This window comes from Chelon labrosus (assembly GCF_963514085.1).
Source record: "Chelon labrosus genome assembly, chromosome: 17".
NCBI classification, from domain to species: domain Eukaryota; kingdom Metazoa; phylum Chordata; class Actinopteri; order Mugiliformes; family Mugilidae; genus Chelon; species Chelon labrosus.
This window is the reverse complement of record NC_140350.1, coordinates 12,290,028-12,312,675: the sequence shown is the minus strand read 5'-3', so window position 1 is coordinate 12,312,675 and position 22,648 is coordinate 12,290,028. Positions and strand designations below refer to the sequence as shown.

General features: G+C 40.2%; 3 protein-coding genes across 4 annotated transcripts; 1 reads left to right on the top strand and 2 right to left on the bottom strand.

The window, feature by feature from the left end:
• Positions 1-2,220: 2,220 nt before the first annotated feature.
• On the bottom strand, positions 2,221-7,092 carry stoml3b (stomatin (EPB72)-like 3b). The gene is made up of 7 exons (XM_084564044.1): positions 6,921-7,092; positions 4,641-4,744; positions 4,480-4,552; positions 4,302-4,384; positions 3,994-4,197; positions 3,598-3,732; positions 2,221-3,433 (listed from the first exon to the last, which is right to left on the bottom strand). Exons 1-7 carry the CDS (start codon positions 6,982-6,984, stop codon positions 3,245-3,247), a joined length of 852 nt encoding a protein of 283 aa, XP_084420170.1. The 5' UTR covers positions 6,985-7,092; the 3' UTR covers positions 2,221-3,244.
• A 1,067-nt stretch (positions 7,093-8,159) lies between these two features.
• proser1 (proline and serine rich 1) lies at positions 8,160-17,315 on the bottom strand. Of its 2 annotated transcripts, XM_084564602.1 has the most exons (12): positions 16,707-17,315; positions 16,558-16,623; positions 16,179-16,247; positions 15,953-16,047; positions 15,747-15,840; positions 15,386-15,496; positions 14,921-15,022; positions 14,375-14,453; positions 13,998-14,090; positions 10,700-12,059; positions 9,664-9,808; positions 8,160-9,293 (listed from the first exon to the last, which is right to left on the bottom strand). In XM_084564602.1, the coding sequence occupies exons 1-12, from the start codon at positions 16,749-16,751 to the stop codon at positions 9,168-9,170; spliced, it is 2,385 nt and encodes a 794-aa protein (XP_084420728.1). In that variant the 5' UTR covers positions 16,752-17,315; the 3' UTR covers positions 8,160-9,167. The 2 variants fall into 2 exon arrangements, with proteins under 2 accessions (XP_084420728.1, XP_084420729.1); XM_084564603.1 differs by lacking the exon at positions 13,998-14,090.
• Positions 17,316-17,491: 176 nt separating this feature from the next.
• Positions 17,492-22,412, top strand: vps36 (vacuolar protein sorting 36 homolog). Its single transcript, XM_084565486.1, has 14 exons — positions 17,492-17,734; positions 17,964-18,032; positions 18,151-18,221; positions 18,594-18,708; positions 18,815-18,904; positions 19,503-19,589; positions 20,132-20,164; positions 20,345-20,422; positions 20,564-20,698; positions 20,840-20,905; positions 21,021-21,085; positions 21,463-21,547; positions 21,629-21,705; positions 21,833-22,412. The coding sequence occupies exons 1-14, from the start codon at positions 17,639-17,641 to the stop codon at positions 21,912-21,914; spliced, it is 1,149 nt and encodes a 382-aa protein (XP_084421612.1). The 5' UTR covers positions 17,492-17,638; the 3' UTR covers positions 21,915-22,412.
• Positions 22,413-22,648: the final 236 nt, after the last annotated feature.

Genomic DNA, 22,648 nt, shown 5'->3' with positions numbered 1-22,648 from the left:
TGTAGAACACAGTAGAGGAACCGACCGCATAAAAATGAGAATTATTTTATAGCATACAGTATGTCATAGCTGCCTCCTGTATTGTACTCTAACGACAAGCTCACCCTCAGGGTCTTTAACTTTCATCTGGCTTTAAACGAGTCAACCTTGAAGACTATAACCTTATACGGTGGAATCTCAGTGATCTACTCAGACACAAACAAAGCAGACTACACAGGAGAAGGAGCTGCTGTAAATAGACGTGGCCGGAAAGAAAGGATGAATCTGTGTTGGATGTCAGTAGTTAGAATGATAAAGGGAGCATGAGCTGGGGTTAAAAACTAATGTAATATTGTGAATAGTTGAATAGATGCATGGGGTGGGGGTGGGGGTGGGGGTGGGGGCCTTCGTTACTGAGGCCTGGCGCAGATCCTTAAAATTTCTTGTGGCGTGAAGTTACATGCTCCGTGAAGTTACAGATGAAACTGTAGCCTTCCACCAGCATGTAAAAGACAGCATTTCTGACTTACCAGTTTTTCAGTACTAGACTTGTACCTGTAATTGCTATACCAGCACTTTTAATGGTCTTGAAAAGGTGATCCTTTTTTCTTTGAGATTCTTTTTCTACGACGCGTACACCGGGTTAAATGCTCTTAAACGAAAGAATGTCAAGTACAGCTTAGGAATTTGAGAAACGTATCTCAGTCGTCGCAGATTTTGTACCTACACCACCCTAATGATTTTGAGAATGTCTTTGCATATAACGATGAATTATAAGAATATACCAGTCAGAAAGTCACTGTGTTTTCAGATATTTACAATTACCGTCCGCCCACTGAGTGATTCTTTAGGGTTCAGCTAAAGATCAGGTGCAAAAACCTACAAAGATGCAACTAAAACCATTGTTTACAAATGACGGCGTAAAGTTACCAATTCCATTTTAAATGAATAGTTTCCTCTGACCAGGATTTCTTAACAATGAACTGGCATTGTAATGACCCTTCGATGTGTCCTGTGGACATCTGTGTCTCACTACGCGCTGAATGTCTAAAAATGTGATGAGTGCATTTTCTACGAGTCATTCGTGTAATTTTGTTTAATATAGAAGGACCTCTTTGTCTGACCACTATGTAGCAGCCATTTAATATGTAGCGCCCGGTTGAGCCTCCCCACTAAAATACATGGGAAATGTATGAAATGTTGATAACTAAAGGCTGTCAGTGCATTTTTTATTTTTTTTTTGAATGGCTCCACAACTTTCAGAACTAAAATTTGAATTTTTGGAGGTAACTTTTACGATTGCTCCTTAAGATTTGGTCCAGAGACAAAGTTTACCGAGGTTCGTTTGTTCTGGCACTGATTGTATGTTTGAATGTAAATACATTTACAACATGAGTTGTGTCTTAGTGCACCGACAGAGTAATAGAAGCATGTTTTTTTCCCCCCGTCTTTGCCGTTTGTGGCTCCCCCTTTCTCTTCTTTTACCTCTCTGCATTTGTGATGGTCAAACTGTAACTGTAGCGTAGAGGAGATCTAGAAGACGAGGAATGAAATAGTCCATCGATGTGATGTATACACAGTATGTTGATGCTTTTATTTGTACTTTTTGGGGAGAACACAGTATTAAAAATATTTAAGAAAAGATTGTAAAAAGGCTCACTTTCTATTGAAAGTCCTTCTGTGCAATCGCTCCTCTCAAGTGTGTTTAAGTGAATATGCTGTTGTTCCCATTTCCAACTCAAAAGCACATGAACACAGCTTCCCTAAGTGTTTATAAGACTGTACAAAATAACGTTCCACATAAGGCGTAAATACGCGACAGTATTTATCTAACTTTTGTGCTTTTCCTAAAGTTCTCCCTCTTTAAATATTCAAATAGGTGCTCTTAAGTCCAAATGCGACCCCTTAAGATACCGGCGTTGAACACACAGCCCGGGGGCCAATACTGGCCCGCCAGAGGGTCTAATCTGGGCCTGCAGCTTGGATTTGCAGTGAAATTTTTCAGTGAAAATAACTTCTATTCCTAATTTGTCCACTGTTTTAGCAAGAGAAGTGGACAGAACACAACACTGAGACCCAGGACTAAACAGCAGATGGCAATGTGCCCAAACTGCACTTATTTTTCTTAAGAAATTTCATTTTTTTTAAAGGATAGTTTATTTAATGTAAACATTCTCCTAATTTACTTGTTCTTCTTTGCACTAATTATTTATAGGTTATTATTGTTATGGATTTATCCAGGGAAGGTAGGACCCAAATGCAGGACAAAGAGTGAGGAGGCAGAAGTGGGCAAAAACTGAGATGTTTAATCAAACAAAAGGGCAACAAAAAGCACTGCTGAAACTGCAGGAACTCCAAAGGCAGACAAAAAAACTAAACTCTCAAAAAGACAAAAACGTAACACGAGACTGGAGACGAAACTCTGGGAACACTGGAGGCACACAGAGGAGTAGTAAAAAAAAACAAAAAACAGTAGAATGACACGACAAGGAACAAAGGGGAAGGCAGGGCTATATATACACACACGAGGAACAGAGGGGTGACGAGACACAGGTGACACAAATCAGAAGACAAGGAGGAAACCAATTACCTAATCAAAAAGGAGGGAAACACAGGGAGTAATACAACAGGAAATCAAAAACTTAACAAAATAAAACAGGAAACAGGAAGACAAGAAACACGAACGAAACTCAAAACGCGAACACAGGTGAAACAAAACCAGAACCATCACAATTATGCTTTTTTACTGGACCAGCCAGGTTGAGATCAAATTGGGCTGTATGTGGCCCCTGAACTAAAATGAGTTTTACAGCCCTGCCTTAAGATGAGGAACCACAAACAGCTCAGAATCGACAAAAGCGTAAACTTTATTTGAGGCATAAAGCGATATACGGGATTCAGGAATCAGGAATCAGGACGAACCAGAAGCTGTACAACATTTCACGAGACATTTCACATTCATGTAGATCAATTTTCAATTCAGTTTTATTTATATAGCGTCAGTAGCAATTGAAATTGTCTCAGGACCCAAAACCATGTATCATATATAAAAAATCTCTGTAATTTTAACATGTCAGTTAACAAACCTGCCCTGATCACAGCTCGTTCAGTGATATCAGTCAATCAATATTAGCATTATCTTACAACCTGAGAGTTGTTTTTATTTTTATTTTATCCCCGCTGTGGGATAAACAAAGGATTGTCTTATCTTAAATGTACCGCAATCTCATTCAGTTTTTTTTTTTTTATGACAGTCTGAGTTTTCTCACTTCCGCATGAAGTGACTAATGACATCCATGGGCAGGGGGAAGATGATGGTGGAGTTCTTCTCGGCTGCAATGGTGTTGAGAGTCTGCAGGTAGCGGAGCTGCAGGGCTGACGGAGACTCAGCGATCACCAGGGACGCCTCCTTCAGGGCACGAGAGGCGTTCATCTCACCCTCTGCTGCAATCACCTGCACATCAGGAAGAGATAGATGAGGACAGTGCACAAACGAGAACACATTTGTCTTTTTGTCAATTATTTAGTGCTTGTGCGTGCACTTTGCGTTTCTTCTGCTACTTGCTCCTAAAGCACTGTATGCATCCGTCCTGTGTGTTGTGCCGCGCGTGTTCTGACCTTTGCCCTGGCTTCCCGTGCAGCTTCTGCTTCAGCAGCCATGGCCCTCTGCATCTGATGTGGCAGCTTCACATCTTTTACCTCCACACGCTCCACTTTGATGCCCCAGCTGTCTGTGGCTTCATCCAAGGTCGCCTGGAAAAGACAAGGAGAGGACGAGCTTACACTTGTAGCTTAGCGTGCAGCATGAATAAATCAAATGGGATCTCTTTTGTGCATATGGAGAACAATGGTGACATTATTGCATACCATACAGGAAATACAGACACAAGAAAACCATGTGAAACTCCTACTCTTTTGCTGGATAGGCTAATAGGCAAAAAATAAAGGGGCTCAAACTGTCATCGGGTGAGAGGCGTTTCAAAGCTTTACATAAAAGGGCTTCAGATTCTGTACCTGCATGCTGTGAGCGATGCCCTCACGGTCAGACAACACCTCAGAGAGGTTCTTGGTTCCCAGGACATTTCTGAGGGTGGTTTGCGCCAGCAGACGGGTGGAAAAGTCAGCATTAGACACGTTGGCCACAGATGCGATGGGGTCACTGACCCGGAAGTACACCACACCATCCACAGAAACCGTGACTGAGTCCTTGGTCAGGATCTAGAGAGGAAATACAGTTTTGTGTGTACGTCCACATATTTTATACGCAGTAGAGGGCTCATTTTCCCCAGACAATTTTGCATTGTTCTTTGTGCCAACTCTACCTCTTGTGGTGGGATGTCAAATGAAATGGTTCGCAGATCCACTTTCACAAAGGAATCAGTGCATGGCAAAACAAAGAAGATTCCTGTGCACACAATAAAGGGAAGTCACGTTGTTTTAAAATTACAGATATTTTTAACAGCTGATGAAACAAATAAAATATAAGTTGTTGGCTCCTACCTGGTCCTTTAGCCTTCCTGTCAGTGATGCGGCCCAGTCTGAAAATAACAGCACGCTCATACTCCTGAACAATCTGCAAAAACCACACACAGTACAGGTTTCAGTTCACACTCTTATTTGCAGTAAAGGAAAATGTGGTTTTTGCACCTCAGCCCACTCACCTTCAGACAGAACCAGATCGTGATGGGAAAGAGGCAAAAGGTAAAGATGCCGGAGAGACAGACGATGAACCAACCGATGCAGCCCAAAGACCCGGTCCGTTCAGCTAGAAAGGGAGAGAAAAATGTTTGAATATATCTAACATACTGTAACACCCATGAGCAAATGAGAAATTGACAGGAAAACTACCTTGGAGCAAAGACTGGGATGTGAGCAGGAATGCGTCAGTAACAAGACAAAATCTGATTCATTGGGGGAATGATACGTTACATACGTTATTTTGGCATGATAACATTATTTTGTGCAGCAAATATAAAAAAGTGTTTAAACGGTGGCTCTTTGCAATACATGTGTGACGACAATGGGCAATATATATATATATAAGGGCTTTAGATTCTGTGCATATATACATATATAAAATAATAATAAAATTATATATTTATATATATGTGTGTGTGTGTGTGTGTGTGTGTGTGTGTGTGTGTATACATATATATATATATATATTTCTTTATCTATTTATTTTTTATTGAAAACAAACAGCCAAAACACTTACGGGAAACAACAAAACAATCAATATTATTATTAATATTAAATCCAGAAGTGAGTGTATGTATGTAAAGGAATAATGAAATATTCCTTTACAATAAAATAAATTAAAATAAAAGACAACCATAAGAAAACATTGCTAATTTGGTATTTTGTGACGATATGGGGATAATAGTATGGTGATATTATATATTACATACGGCATAATATGAAAACAGTACTAGTGTTATACCCATGACGGTAGGGATGAATGATTTGTGTGGTGCGTACACACACACACACACCCCCACACACACACACATACATAAAAGGAAACAAACACACAAAGGAATAATATCCATAAAGATTTAACTGTGGGAACAGGGACTACGGTTCATGATTAGTCTCTTGGCTCTTTATCTTAATTACGTCTTTTATATCGAGGACAGCTTTCAACTCTCACCTTCAGAGACTGTCAACACGTACTCTACGCAAAGCGGAGCTCAAATGACAGGCTTTTATTGTAATTAACATGGTCCTTGAGATCATAATAGACTACCACTGACTGACTGTACCACAGTTTTCCAGCTTAGATCACAAACACAACAGTTTACACAGTAAACAGTAAATCAATTTACACAGAGATCTATTTTCCACATGCATACAGCAAACAATGAATCCCTTACTCGTTCAACTGGATCTTTGACTATTGCATTATTAAAAACTCAATAAATGAGTCTGTGTGTCATACTGTGACGTAATTTTCAGCTCCAGTCACTCCATCTCTGTACGGTAAAGCCTTTTACATAACCACAGTCAACTTTATGCAAACTACTTAAGCAGTATGCAGACAATGTGTTGATTTTAAAGCCTCATTTTCAGTACCGCAACAATGCTTTTTCCACCAGTTCATTTGCACTGTTGTCTAAAAGAAAAAAAAACAGTTCTAGGTCAAACCACAGGAAATCGATTCACAACAACAGGGAACAGCTTCCTGATGTTGAACTAAACCGAACTAAACCGCTGAAGAAAAACACTGCAGATTCACTTCCACCGGTTCACATGACCTGTTATTAAGACACGCCATGGGTGCACGTTAAACAGATTCTGTTAAACAGACCTATCTGCTGGGAAGGAGGAACTTCCCTTGTGTGTGCATCCAGTTCACGTTTTGTTGTGTTGTGTCATTAATAAAGATCATACTGAAAATAGGTGTAAAAGATGTGGACATGGCTGTAAATGTCACACAGTCTTGTCCTACAGGTTGGTGACTAAGACCAGAAAAAGACAATATCTGATATGTAGCAGGGTCCTTATCAACAGCCAAATGAGGCGACATTTACATCCACACGACAATGTCAATGTGACAGCTCTACCTTTTCTCTCCGCTTTGGTGGACCTTAGCACAGACACACAAACTCATGGTCACATGCTCGAGAGATTGTTTATCTCAAAGGCATGTGATTTCTGTCTCTATGACGATGGAGTCGTAGGTGAGCTGTATGTGTATGTACAGGTGAGCTCCTAAGGACACAGAATACATAACACTCTCCTGCTGACATAACCCAGCTGTACCAGGGAAGAAAAGTGCTAGATAAATACCAATATAACACCACAGTAACACTGAGTTCTCAGCTCAGGGAAGAGTAAACAACTCCTTTGTTGATCTAAGTCTGTAATTTATAATATCTTTTAACACAACCAGTTAGGTGCCATTAAAGCTTGAGGGAGGAAGGAAATGTGGTTTAGCTTACATATTAAGTCCTCGTTGCTCGCTCCTCGTCTCTTATTGCTTTCCATCTGGTGCTCCATTTCCATGTACCGGTCTGAAGTGAGAGTAGGAAGTGTGTTGAGAGAGTGCAACTAATGGGGAGGAGGAAACCAGGCCTTTTAAAGCAAAGGAGGCTGAAGATGTGTGGGTGTGGCTCCGTCTCTGGGGTTAATCATCACGGGCAAAGTACAGCCGTCATGCTGCTAAGTGGTCACTGGACAATCTCTGAGGTTGTAAAGTGAGGTTGTATTGTGAGTGCAGAACGTGTTTAACGCATGAAAGGAAATCCAGCTCAAGTGCCTATAAATAAAGGAAGCCATGTTCAGTTGTAGAAATATTAACGAGAATATTAAACGCATTTATTACTCTAAATTTCCTTTTTCTTTCCATGACTGACAGCTGAGAGGTTGTTTTAAAACAATATCCCTTTTGCACTTCCTACTAGAAAGAGGAACTATGCAAAAGCCTAGCATCCATGTATATCTTTAAATAAGAAAATATTAGGTTTCTTTTGTAGTTATAGGGAACATATTTATGGTGTCTGCAAAAATGAGAGTACAGCTTTAAAGTCATTAGTTGACTAGTCATGAACTAGGTGCTGTAAATTTGTAGGAACATTTGGGGGCGTGATTATTACTGGTTTACTGTAGCGGGGAAATAATTATGTTACTGTCAACGCAAATACAAACCTTAGTAAAGCTTTCTCTCATAGCTAAATTCAGTTAAGTGAAGAACTTTAAAAATTCCTCACAAAATGTACCATGAGATTATAGCCCTATTATTTTGAGATTTTTTTTCATGTGTAAAAAATGTTTTCCAACTGCAGATGTTAATTTGATAGGTTTGGTTATGAGGATTACAGCATGTATAAGGTGAAGTGGAAAATTTCTGGCGCTTTTTCCACTGGAATCTCATGACGGGATATTGTCATGACTAGTGGAGGCACATGACTGATGGCTTGCGCAACATTATGATAAGTACACATGACAAGTGTATGCAGGTTGCACTGAGTCTCGGATTAATTAACTACAGAGGGAAATTAAACAATAAATGCAGACTGTCTCTCAATGCCTGATTTTTGAGAGATAAGAAGTACTTTCATTACATTTTTCACACACTTTTTGTCCCAATAACAAAACATTCTTCAACCTGTTAGTAACACTTGACCTGCACACCTAGGTGTCTTTATAATTATAAGTACCAATGAGATGTCTCCAATAACTTGTTTTTGTTTTTTTATTCAAGAAGTGCCTGATAATTATGGCATCACATTGACTACAGATACAGTAACATCTACAGTAACCAGCAGTTCATTGAAAATAAAAAAAAATAAAAACAGGTGCAAATACAAAAAGCAAAACAAGAACAACACAATGTAACAAACCAATTGTCTATTACTCTCAAACAATAAGGTAACTGCTTCTGAGTTAACCCTGTGGGACAGATTACTGCTGGGGTGTGTAGAAAATGAAGTTACAGTCACACATGTTTCATGTCCACGTATCAATCATAAGACACATACAGTACGTCTGGTCAGTAGTACTGTGTACTAGCAGTGCCGCATCCGTAAAGAGAACTTCGTAAACACACAAAATGTGAATCGCTGCCACAAAAATGTCAAACAAAAATAAAACTAAAACATGAGTAGAGCTGCCAAATGCAAGTTTTTTTGTGTGTGTGTAAAACACTCCCTGACACATCATGTGGATTTAAAATATTTATGGCGAAAAAGATCCTGTCGCTGTACTATATTAGGTTGAGGGCAACCAATTCATAAGCGTGTCCTCTGAGACTGGACATGAATACTGTTGATTCATTACATGATATCATTAGGGTTTTTCTAAATTTCTATAATTCAGTATTTATTAATGAAAGTTCATAAGCTTGGTTAAAACTGGGGAAAGTCATTCTAACATTAAAACCAGTCACAGTCTACTTGAAGAACCTAACAACTCTGACAACTGATATTTACAAGTTCACAATGAATTATATTACAAATATGCCTTCTTCCCAACAAACCATTTCAGATTTTCCAGGGTAGTGTTCTTTGTATCAGTGAGCCATTTTTCCTGCAAAACACACAGTAATGAAAGTTATCTGTTCTCTGTCCTGTTATCTTCTGGGTTCAAGGCCAAAAATATACCATCTGCCCTGCTGAAGGGTTAAGACTGGGTGAACCAAAGGGGTCAACAGGTAGGTCTACTCAATGTTTCAAAGTGTACAGTCGGCTTCACTGCCAACCCAACTGGGGGTGCAGGCCTGGTTGGAGGGGAAAGGGGTTTCCTGGGCCAGGAGGGTAGTTGGTGAAACTGTTGGGTTGAGGAGGAAAGCTCTCTAAAGCAGATGTGGGATGAGCCTGGAATGAGAGAAAACAAAACAAGTAGCAGAAAGGGCTTTAACAAACTGACATTGAAATACTTTTTTTACTTTTACTTGTGCGTTGGTAATGCATCTAATGATAGCAATGCTACTGATGGGTCTTTATCTTTGTCACTGCTGCAGAAAAAGAAAGAACGTCTATCTACAGGTTCTCATATATATATATTTATACATATACATGTATGTATAAATATATATATATATATTTATACATATACGTGTGTATATATATATATATATATATATATATATATATATATATAGCGCCTCTGTGTTTTTACTCGCTCTCTGCTGACAAAACCATAAATCAGCTTTGTGTATGAGAATGGGTGTGGGTGCACTACTACCTGTAGCAGGGCAGACTGCATGGCTGGGTTGTGGAGGCCACTAAGGGCAGCTGGAGAGGCAGAGGGAGAGAAGGCTGGTACCCCAGGGAAAGACAGCAAGCTGGGGAAACCGCTACTTCCAGGGGGTTGGAGTCCACTGCTCAACCTGCAACATGTACAATAACATCTGTCAGACTACAACAATCCTAATGACTACAGGCACAGGCACATTCCCATTCGGGAAAATATGATCAAAAGATTGATACAACTCTCATATCCATCAGTCAATGCAGATGCTAGAATGGTAGGCAAGTGTCCCGGCTACGGGCTAGAATGCTAAGAAAACATCTTCATAGCTTAGCATACTAGACTATCGTGCTACAATATAGGTGATCAGTCGCCAGGAAACCAGCGTATCTACGATGTCTCTGGGATGTCATAAAACAAATCAACACATTGCCTAGAAAGTTAGACTACTCCTTTAAGACTGCATGCGTGGTGTCGGTATAGCATATTATACCAGTGCATGTTTATATTTCATGAGAATGACAAATCTGATATGGATAATAATATATATATTCTTAATAAACAACTATTTTGTTGCCTCACATGTATGAACATTAAAAAGAATAACTTGCCGATTCATTTAACACTGCCTCTCACTGTCACATTAAAAGGTGAATTCTGTAACACTGACAAGATAACATACTACGCACAACAGTTATTCCACAACAGTAATGACCTTGTGGAGCTGCCCAAGAACTCAACAATTACAAAGTCTAGGGCCGACAATTCAGAGTAGGAATACAAGTGGACTTTGCACTAGGTATGTTCCGTGTTTTACTGTTGGTATTACAAAGTGGAAAATCAACATCGACATGATTTATGATGCCTTTTTTCCAATCATTACCAACCAGCTGGAAAATAATGGCTCTGGTGTCAGAGTGTAAAAGCTGGTAGAATTTGCATTCAAATGTAGTTGATTTTGTGGTCTTTCATATTAGATATATTAAGGGTTTATTGTATACTGGGCAGTAAAAACTCAAAGTTCACATACCCAGGCTGGAAACTTGAGCTGAAGGCAGAAGCAAAACCTGGTAAAACTGGTGATGATGATGGAACCCCAGCTGCTGCGGCCGCTGCGGCTGCTGCTGCCTGGAGCGGTGCAACCGATGCTACTGAAGATGGAGTTGCCCCCGGCAGTCCCATAAACGAAGATAACACAGGGCTCCCAGCACCATGCCCCCCTGACACGCCTAGTCCAGGGAAGGCAGTGGGGCTAGTGCCAGGCGGAAGGCCTGGGAATATAGATGGGGCAGAGGTGAGCCCTAGACCAAAAGGGGAGGCTACACTTTGGGCAGCATTGGGAGCCAAGCCTGGGTAGATGGAGGTTGGTGGGTGGTTAGAAATGTTGCTAGCCGGAGGCATTGTGGGCATGGTTGAAGGAATGCTGGACGGAGGGAGAGAGGAAGAAAGGGAAGAAAAAGGAGACAGGCCTGGATAATGAGAGGGTGTTGGGCTGGAAGACAGTGCTTGAAGGCCAGCGAGAGCAACAGGACTAGGGAGAGAGACTTGAGGAGAACCTGAGGGGTGTGACAAACCTAAGGAACGTGCCAGGGCAGCTTGTGCAGAACCTGGCGCCATCAGTGAGCTAACAGATGGTGTGCCAGAGCGAGACGTGCCCTTGAAGGCAGAGGGCACGGGGCTGTTACTGCCACTGCCACTACCTCCATGGTGTCGGTTCAGGGCTCCGGCCATGACAGCCTGAGCTTGTGCAGAATGCATATGGGAGGGTTTCGGACTGAGTCCTGGGGTGGAACAGTTCGGAATAACTGGAGTGGAAGAGCCAGGAGTGAGAGATTGTGGTCCAGAGGGGGTGTAACTTCGGATCACTGACCCAGAGGGGTTACCTGTTTGAGGGTGTATGCCAGAGAATGTGGGTGCTGACTGGTGGTCTGCGGACTGAGAATAAACCTTCTGCAGAGTTGAGCCCATGGAGTTCGTCTGAGACAGGGAATCTGGACCACTGCGGGAAGTGGCAGGGGTGCCTGGTCGAGAAACAACATGGAAGGGAGAGGAGGAGAAGCCCCCGCTGCCAGGGACTGGAGTTCCACAAGGGGTGCCTGAGGGGGTGTGGGCTTTAATGACAGATGAGGGTGTAGGTGTAGCATGACCACTGGGGGTCTGTGGTCCTGCTTTGATCACAGACGGGGAAGGAGCAGGGGAGTGAGGGGGGGCATTGGGATTGTGAGAGGGCACCATGCCGGGGAAAACTGGTGTGATTGGAGTTGTTGGAAGCGGCTGAGCAGGGGAGGCCTGGGGCACAGGGGTAGAAGGCGTGGAACCATGAGGAATGAGGAGGGGCCCGCTGTTGACTCCAGGAGTGGTGATGTGTGGATTGCCTGGTTTGCTGTAACCTGAAAGCATAGATCAGAGTTATTAAAAGTAATCTAAAATATTGACCTACAAAAGTGAATGGGCATTAATTAAAAAAGCATTTCAAAAGAACATAAATACAAATTATTTATTAAACATATTATGGTTAAAAACAGATTTCACTTCAAGACATAGAGTGGGTTAATGGCCAACACACTACTGTAAAAGAGCCGATCCATTCACATACAAAAAAAAAGAAGAGAAAGAGAGCAAGGAGGAATAAGCCAGAGAGAAGCCCTGCGTGCAAATTACACAGAAATTCAAAACAAATTTAAAATATGTCTTCTTCTTACCTTTGGGGAAATGTTTATTTATTTATTTTTTTGGTTTAGTCAACCTCGAATTAATTTCATTAAACTCGACTGGACACTTGACATTTGTCAATTTAACCTGCTGTCCTCTCTGACCAGAAATCTCCCCAAAGGCCATAAAAGATGCATTTCAATTGTGAAAACTGATAAAGACACGTTGTCATAAAAAAAAAAAAAGTTATTCCAAGCGATGCATGTTAAATGCTAGCACAAAGCACGATTTCAGAAAGAAACAGATTATTGACATTAGTTTGAAGCTGTTCCAAGCAACCTAAAACTTATCTTTATAAATTAATAAAACAAAAACATACTTCTACACCGACTGACCAGAAAACAGAAATATCTGCAAGATACACTACAATACAAGAGCCTCCCTGTTTATATGTGTAAGGTTGTAATTTATAGTACTTTTGTACTGCAATGTGTTATACTGACTGAAATTTTAACGTCATTTTCTATTTCTCCACCACATCTACTACATGGGGGACAAGAAATACTGGAAATATATTAATATAACAGAAATTCTGTTTATACTATAATGATATGATGGAATCAAATCCAGCAAAAAACCCTCAAAAGTGACACACAATTAAATCAAATTAAATCAAGGGGTGTATTTTTCTGGTCACTCAGTATGCTACAACAGAAATAAAAAGCACATTCTTCACCTGATAGAGGTGTTAGGCTTGGGCAGTATGTGTTTTTTCATACCTTCCTGACTCTTCGCTAAGGCAGATGACATGTGGCACTATTTGTGTAAAAATAATCATTGCAGCATGTATGAGCACTGATTTTTACTTGAGGACCCAATGTCATTTGCAGCTCCAGATAATGACACAGTAACGGAGGGAATATGCGGGTAAGGTTTTTTTTTCCTTTTGTTTTTCCAGGAAATCCTCCTATTCCTGTCAATTTCACTATCAATGGTGTAACTGTTACTAAACAGGATGAAAGAATGCCCGTGGACAAGAAGGAACAAGGTGTTTAAAAGAAATCATACCACTGATGCATCAACCCCCCATAAAAAATAAAATAAAAAAGAGAACAGAACACGGGAACAGATGGAACAATAGTCGTTCTTTTGGGCATCAGGAAGCACAGGAGTGATAATCAACCAGACAGCCAGTTGAGTAATATCATGTGGCTATATAAAATGCTTTTGTAGTTAAAGGAGGCCATCTCAGATAAAGTTGTTTATGGCAATATTTCCATGATTTCACTCTCGCCTTTTTATCACCGGGAATAAAACCAACATACTACCACAAAAGGGCAGAGGCTTTTTTTCTATTTCTTTTCCCTTTAACTAGTTCTATAACGTTGTTCATACCACTCCCAATCGCCATCTGTCTGGTGGTGTGTGCTCTGCACTAAGTCACTTCAATATAGAATATCCTTATCAGTTTAACAGAAAGATTGGCATCTATATTTTTGACGGTACTGAAAATCATATCTTTCGGGTGTACTGTAGTATCTTGATACCGCCCAAGCCTAAAAGGCGTTAGACTGGAGAAGCACAGGTAAGCAGCATGCCAGTAAGTTAGACAGCAAGCTTCAAGAAGTGTCTATTTGCTGTCACACGCGCACACACTTGCTTCCATCGAGTCGTACCTGCTACTTTGTGGGTGGAGCTGTAGGGGGGAGGGGGCACGCTGGCTGTTATAACCCCTCCCACAGAAACAAGGCCTGCGTTGTTGTACGCACCTGAGTAGCAGTTGCAAATATTAACAGTATCCACCTCGCATTCACACACACATACAAAAAAACACCCGACACACCCCAGCGCTGAACCAGTCTATCTAAAACAATCCCAGATGGCAGAAATAAAACATGCCTTGCTATGTTTACGAGATACGCTTAAAGCAGCCTTAACAAAGAGCCCAGTATCTGTTTTTATTTAAATCACTGACTGGTTGTATACATATTTTGAGTACTAGAAAAAGCAAGTAAAGGTAAAAACAGGTGTATTTAACTTTGCTGATTCTTACTTGGTGCGATGGTGGCATGGGGTCGGCATGGCGGTATGGGGTAAGGAACAGGTCGATGAGGATTGTAGGTTGAAGGAAACTAGGAAAGGAAAACCACAAAAAATATAAAACACTTATCAAGTTCTTCGTACTCACAATCAGTAATAGAACTATCAATACATGACAAAAGGCCACTAACACAATATAACACTGAGTGTGTGATAACGCCAATTCAGTATTTATTATGAGTATGTGGTGAAGCTTTTTTATACCAGTTTCTACAAATGTTTTACCTTATTTTATAAACTTTTATAACCTCGACAGTCATCAGAACATTTGCATTATATTCAGTAATGTATTATAGAACTTGGCAAAGTCAATAAGCCCTTATAATGTGTTCTCACTCCTATATTTGTTTCTCAGTTATTAGCTTACACAACCCAGCCTTTATTATTAAAGGAGTGGCATCAGTCATGTGAGGTCTTTTTTAGGCCATCATGAGTTTTCTCTGGGTCATGCTGGTGTTACTATTTCCCCCCAGTTTGTGATTCCCGTTCTTGTGCTTACGGGTTTGAAAGGGCCTACAATCCGGGAGGCAATTCCTTTCCCCTCCATATTGTTAGAGTTGTCGTCTTTCTTCTCACTTTCTTTTTTTACTGGAGGGATTCCCTGTAATCAAAAAACAAAACCCACGTTTTAAAGGTTTGGGTTTATTTTTGGTAGACAAAAAGAAAAAAGTAAAGAAGAAAAACACTCAATTTACTTTTTACAAAAACCAAAAGACATACAAATAAAACTCATTATCTATTTCAGTTAAGTTTTGATGTTTTATATGTCACAAACTTTTTGCCACTAGAAACCATCTTTACTAATATTAATCATTTACACGGGATGTACACAGATCATACATGCCAAAGTCAGCTACATTTATATCTTTATTGGTAGATGGAGTGGATAGCCTATTAAAAAAATCTTGGCTCATGACTCAGGTGTCTTCGAGGAAGCTCAACAAAGAAGCCGGCACATACTCACAGGGAATGTGCCAGTAACCAAACTGGGTCTGCCTTTTGGGTATGGATTTCCAGGTATTATTCCACAGGAAGAGATCATGGCTACAGGAGCCTTGCAGCCAACCTTACAAACCTAATGAGACAAACATATTATCATTAAACTATTAAAATTAATATGAAAAGTTTGCATTATTGTGATTGTAGATGCATCAAACACTTGCCCTTGATTAAGACAATGGTGTAGTCTAGTTATTCTGTATTTCAGAGTGTTATTAAAAGGACTGCACAACCTCCTTAATATCACAACCTGCGACTGACAAATACACCAACATACCTACAACACAAACATGAACATGACAAATAAGAATTAAAAGTGAGCTTACCTGCTCTAGTATCCTACGTGCACGCTTCTTCTCAGACAAGTGTATCCGAAACATATCCTCCACAGGACGATAATTTTGAGCATCCGAAATGTTTCTGTGCAGGAACAGGCATGTTTGTTTATCGACAAGTAAACAACTCACTGACTTAAACAGGATGACATGACAACACAAGACTTTACTTTCAGGGCATTTTAAAATTTACTTACAAAGCTATCAGTTCCAGGACAATCAATCTGTCCTTTGAGAAGGTGAAGCAATTCAGGATATTTGCAACCTTGGTTGTAGGTATTGCAACCATTTTCTAAAGGCAACATAAGTAGAAATATTTCACAAAGACATTAAAACATAACAGTGAAACAGAGACATGCCAACACTACACAAAGAAATACAAAAACTTTGAGGTCCTAATCACTAAAGAGACCTGCTACTTACATGCTGCAGAGCTTTAACTGCTTTGATCTGAGGTTCTGCCCATGAAAAGTACTTCAGTATGTCCATCACCTGCAAACGTTCAGGACACTGTTATAACAAACACTAGAGGTGCAAAGATCTGAACAGACATTCATTTGTCAAGAAAAATGTTATTGCAAATATGGGATGTCAATTATTATTCATTTTTTTTAAAACACTATTAATTTACACAAGCATGCTAAATCATTGGAACTAAACAAGATTGGTTATAAGGTCAGTCACACTGTTATGTCACATTATGGACCATTTAAAACACACTAGCTGGAGTTTTGCCACTGGGAATAAACGGCTAGGTAACCAGGTAACCACCACATGTCAGTAAAGCTGTTTGGACAGTTACCTGCTCACTGGAGAAATATCCATGCACCTGCTCAATGGCTCTGATGCGCTGGTCGGTCAGAACACACTGAAATACAGAGTGAAGAGTCAGTGCTAAGTTGAAATGACTTCCAATATTAAATCAGTCATAAATGTTTAGGCAATTCTTACCTTTCTTATCTCATCCAAGACAATGTCAAATGATTTCTTATCCATGTTTGCTGACTTAAACAAACGCTAGCCTCTTTGACAATAAACTGTTACTATATCACCCAATTGATAAACGCACTTACAACAGATGAGGTTAATTAAGATAAAATACATTCGGGTGACTTTCTTAAGTCTTAAATATTTTTCTCAGCCAAAGTCCCAGATTTACATTCATAATTCCGCAACAGCATCATTCAGATCAATACATATTTGCAGAACGTTATTTAAAACCCGCATAGTTATTACAGTCCTTTCATACGATAAAACTTTTCCACCGGTGAACAATGACTTCCATACAAGAGAAGCTGTCTGCAGTGTGCAAAACCTGTCCGTACCAGATTTGTCCGCAGCTAACAACAAGCTAGCTAGCTACAGCTAATTCAATTCTGGGGACAGTGCAATAAAACGACACTAGAGAAGAAAAAACAAATATTTGCGCGACTGTTCATTCAATGACAATTTAAATCGATTGCTTGTGATATTACAAGAGATACTGGAACAGGTAAAAATTCATTAAAATCTAAAAAATAACGAGCTAGCAAAGCTCCAGGTCTAGCTAGCTTCTGACAGCTGGCGCTCCCAACGTCAACACCGAAAGGACCCCTCGAAGGTAGCTGATCAGAAAACACATCCTGCAGCAAATATGTAAAAAGTAAAAAGCTACGGTTACTTGGAGACATATTATACAATAAAAGTAAGTATTCATAACCAACATAACTACTATTAGGACCGACTTTAGTTTATATTATATTTAAAATGTATATTTTAGTAATTGTCTGTAGGCACTTGCAGGGCATCTATGTACGCTGTACAGGAAGTAAACATGAAATGAGCTTCAGCAGCGGTGTTGAAGTTGAATAAGAATTTATCTAAATTGTTTTTGTAATATAAAAATGGACCGCTTTTCGTGGTCGAACGGGCTTTTAGAAATAAACGAAACTTTGGTTATTCAACAACGAGGTGTCAGGCTGTATGACGGCGATGATAAGGTATACTTGTATTATTTTTTTTAAAAGCTAAGTTTGTGGCCCGACAGCAACACGGCAGCTAAAACTTAACAAAACGATCCCAAAAAGATATCAGAGCAATATTACTGCCACACTAAGATGCTGGTGGAGTCCATGTTGATCGCCACGGTTTGAGATGCTTAGTTGTGTAGTGTAAGGAAGTCATACAAACAAATAATAACGCATAAGTTATCTCTTGTTATTGTACCAGGCGAAGCTGGATGTTGGAGTTGTCTTGTTGAGCACCCATCGGTTGATCTGGAGGGACGTTAAAAATCATGTACGATTTCCGTAAATATGACTACGTATTGACTGCACTGGTTGTGTGAAGAAATTGCCTTATTGTCCAGTCCTTTTGTAAGTTGTGATGACTTCTGTGTTTCTTTGGCCATCTGCAGGAATGCTGCATTGCCATGCCACTGTCTCAGATCATCTTCTTTGAGGAGCAGGCTGCAGGAATAGGAAAGAGGTCAGTAGAAAATGGGTCATTAAAGAACACCACATCACCACTACCCATCTTTGTACTTAAATATGCAATTTGACTAAAAATAGTTTACCTGCTATTTTCTTGGGGTGGGATTTAATCAGTTTTCGTGGAGATTGTTCAGTTGTCATCTGTGGTAATCACATTAGGTGTTGAACTTTGGTCTTGTGATAACTTGTATTTTGGGAAGAGATCATAACCCCTAACTTATAAGTTAGAGGTTATAACTGGGTTAAAAGCGTTCGGCTTGGTCAATATTCTATAGTGAAGCCTTTCTTTCCAGCTATAACAGTAAGAATTTTGAAAATGCAAGAAGAAAGTTGTATCTCTCTACAATTGATGTCTCTTATTTTAAAGTGCAAAAATAGTTATACACCTGCATGCAGCACCTGCCAACAAGGAGCCAGGCCCCTACCAACAAAGCAAGTACTCCTACATCAAGCTGTCCTTTAAAGAACATGGGCAGATTGAGGTACACCCGCTTAATCAAGTTGCTAAAAGACTTTCCCTTATTTTTTTGTACTTCTAGTGTTTGAGTTTTAATTACTTCCAACTGATATGATGTAATTTGTGTGCAGTTTCACAGGAGGCTAACAGAGGAGATGACTCAGAAAAGGTGGGAGACTACACCTGATTCACAACCAATCTCCACAAGAGCCGGTCCTCAGGTTAGATACTGGACGAACATGCTTCCGAATTTGATCAGAAGTTCCTCCTTTCTGCTGACAGTCTTCCATTTGCTGGCATTTTTATATATAGAGCCCAAAATGTTATATGAAATGTGTTAACACAATGCATTATACAAGAAAACTTAATTCAACACTTAGCAGGTGAAATACTGAATGTATCGTAAACTGTCAGTTTAACTTATGTTCCACTGGATGGCAGTGTTGTCTCTTTATTCCTGAACAAGTCAGTTGAAATAATAGTATTAAGTATTTAGTATTTTTCAAAAAGATTCAGTATCATTATTCATCAAATGTACGTCCGACAGCAGCTGGACGATACTTCACTGTGTCTGTTTAAAATTAAACCTTTGTTGTCACATCACTTACATTAGGCCATGTCTCCAAAAGAAATCTACATTATTCCTAATTTTTTAAAAACAATATCAAATAAAAAGATCCTTACAATTCACTCATGTTACAGTAGTTGACGTCAACAAGATTATTCTGTGCTGTTTGGTCTTCCTTCTACTTGGTTCTGACTTTTTAATTACTTGTGTCTTTCACCATGTGTGTTTTTGTTTCCTTCGTGGTCATGTAGGCAGGAAGGACACGTGCCGTGGGAATTGTTGGCATCGAGAGGAAGATTGAAGAGAGGAGGAAAGAAACAGACAAGAACATTTCCGAGGTACTGGGAAATATATCCGAATATTGGGTTACATTTAAATAGAATCTAATCTCACGTGTTATGTCATCGTGTTCCTATCTATTAGCTGAAGTTTTGTTGTTTGTCCTAAATCACTTAGACTAGAACGACCGTGAAAATACTGAGAATGCAGAGTGGTTTGGTTTATGACATTTCTATGTTTTGATAATTTTTTCTGCAATAGAAAGTTGTCCCTGTCGGAATTTATTGTAATTCACATAAATTCAAGCTGACCACGGTCGCCTCGACACTCCTTGGTCCCCGTGACCATTATGTGGTTATATGACCTCATTTGCACATACTGTATGTTTGTCTTGAATATGTGTAACATTAAATCAAAATGACATGAAACCTATGGCATTAATACAAGTGAGGGTTCATGGCCAGGGGGAATGTTCGGGCCAGAGAAGGGGTGGGGTTCTGTGGAATGATATTTAAATTGTATTGGTAGCCATAAAGTCTTGTGGTTTAGTTAACTGTGAACATTTCTGAGCACCATTACCCATTCGGTCTCTGTTTTTCAGGCATTTGAGGACCTTAGCAAGCTGATGGTGAAGGTAAAGGATTCATTTGCATGCTCACATTTTCTTGTAGTGGGCAGAACTGGTGACTTTTTTTAAAAAGTTATATTTTACCTATTGACACAACATTGTTTAAACGTCATAACTATGAATTTCAAGCCGGTGTGAAGCTTATTTAACCAAGTGGGACTTGTTGAATGATTGTCTAACCAACAGGCCAAGGAGATGGTGGAGGTGTCCAGATCTATAGCCAACAAAATCAAAGACAAGCAGGGAGACATAACAGAAGATGAGGTGAGAATTACAGAAACATTATACCATTCTCCATACCACACACATCAGAACGATATTCCACAATACACGTTTATGATATGTAATACAATCTAAACCTTTAAATGTGCACAACTTAGTATTTTCATATGATCTCTTTTATAGACAATTCGGTTTAAGTCCTACCTTCTGAGCATGGGTATTGCTAACCCTGTTACCAGGGAAACGCATGGCTCAGGTACACATTATCATATGCAACTGGCTAAGCAACTGGGAGATATGCTGCAGGCCCCTCTCGAGGTGGGTATTAATTTTTGTGTGTCACACGTTTTTATGTCTAGATAGGCTCATAAACCTATTTAAATCATCTTCACCTACTTATTTTTCATATTAATATCTCCGTGACTCTTTTTTTCCCCCCACCACTCTACTCTTTCTCAGGAACGTGGAGGCATGATGGCTCTCACTGAGGTTTACTGTCTCGTCAACCGCGCCAGAGGGATGGAGGTGATGCGCACACAAATCCGCTCTGTTCCTCATAGCTTAATCAGTAGTATGACTCAGCTTCGTTTTCTCTGCATTCACGCTATACACGCATTTTTATTTCCTCCGCTTTCCACAGCTTTTATCTCCGGAAGATTTGGTAAACGCCTGCAAAATGTTTGAGTCACTCAAGCTCCCACTGAGGTAAGCGTGCATTGCATTGTCTACGTTCTAGGTGTGCACTGCATTGCTTTGAACATAGACCAGGGAGTGTGTTTATTAAAGGAATATAGGGCAGGGTTGGCGCCGGCTTCACAGAGGCCAGGCTCTTCCTGCCTGGCTTCCTGTTGTTGGAAGGGGTGACCAGGCCTCTGCAGCCGTCATTTCCTGGCACTTCCCAGGGTTACAAAAGAAACACTGGCAGGGGTCCCGATATTGCTGGTTGAAACACCGAGCTGAGCTTGCTGAATTAAACAACACCTCAGCATAAAAATGTATCAAATTGATCTCTGTGCTGTGATTAAATTGATCTCCACGCTTCTCACACTTCTGCCCCTTCGCTCGCCTTGTCCTCTGTGCAGGCTGCGTGTGTTCGATAGTGGCGTTATGGTGGTTCAGCTGCAGTCTCACAGCGAAGAGGAAATGATAGCCTCAGCACTGGACAATGTAAGACACAAGTGTTCCAAACATCTTAGTGATCATGACATTACCATGCATTAGACTGATCAAGTGGTGTGTTCTTGACAGGTGTCAGACAAGGGCTCCTTGACAGCAGAGGAATTTGCAAAGCTCTTGGGTCTTTCTGTTCTGCTGTCCAAAGAGCGGTATGTTAACTCAGATCAATAGCAGTAAAACACTAAATACTGCAGCTTTTTACACACATTCACCATATTCACAATACTGTTATAATTTTACGATTATCTTCACTTGTTCCATTATCCTCATCTCCAGGCTGTTGCTGGCTGAGAAGATGGGCCACCTGTGTAGAGACGACTCCGTCGAGGGGTTGAGATTCTACCCCAACCTATTTTGACCTCTTTCCAAGTTGACACTGTTGAGATCGGACTTTCTCCGCTGACAGACGGATGCATTCAAACAATCGCCTGACCTCGTCGTGTGTAGCAGGGTTCCTGCTGTACATGCAACGCCATTGTGTACTCAAGTTTCAAATTCAGTCTCGTTATGATATCGGACGGCTGGCGCTCTGTTGTTGGTGGCGGCGCACGTAAAGTCTGCTTGCCAGGTGCTAGACTGAACACTGTCTGCAAAATGTTGATCGGTTTCCAGAAGTGGTTTATGAAACTGCAAGTACTGTACAAGAAGCAAAGGGGTTCCAGATTTACTATGCGTGTTAGAGTGATTGTCATGTTTGTTTAGTAATAAAAGGTTTTGGGTAAATGCTTTGTAAATGTCCTTTACCACTCACTCTTGCACAGTCTTGCATCTTTGCATGTAAAAAGTAAAACATCACAGCCAATGATGGCTAGATTAACGCTTTCCAAAGTAAAATGTACATGTTTGTAATAAATGGTTGAGGACTCAAGTGTGCCCTGCTGTTTTATTTTCTAAGGAATGTGACAGCACGCCAAGGTTTCCAGGCTGAATCTAAATATGCTACCTCACCTTTCAGGCAGGTCCATCAAAATGAATTTTTGTCCCTTTTCCAGTAAACCTTTCTGCAAATGTAATAGCTTAGTGTCTAAGATACATTTAAGGCAAGACAGGATAGAATAAAATACCTGTCAAATCTCACGCATATCATGGAAC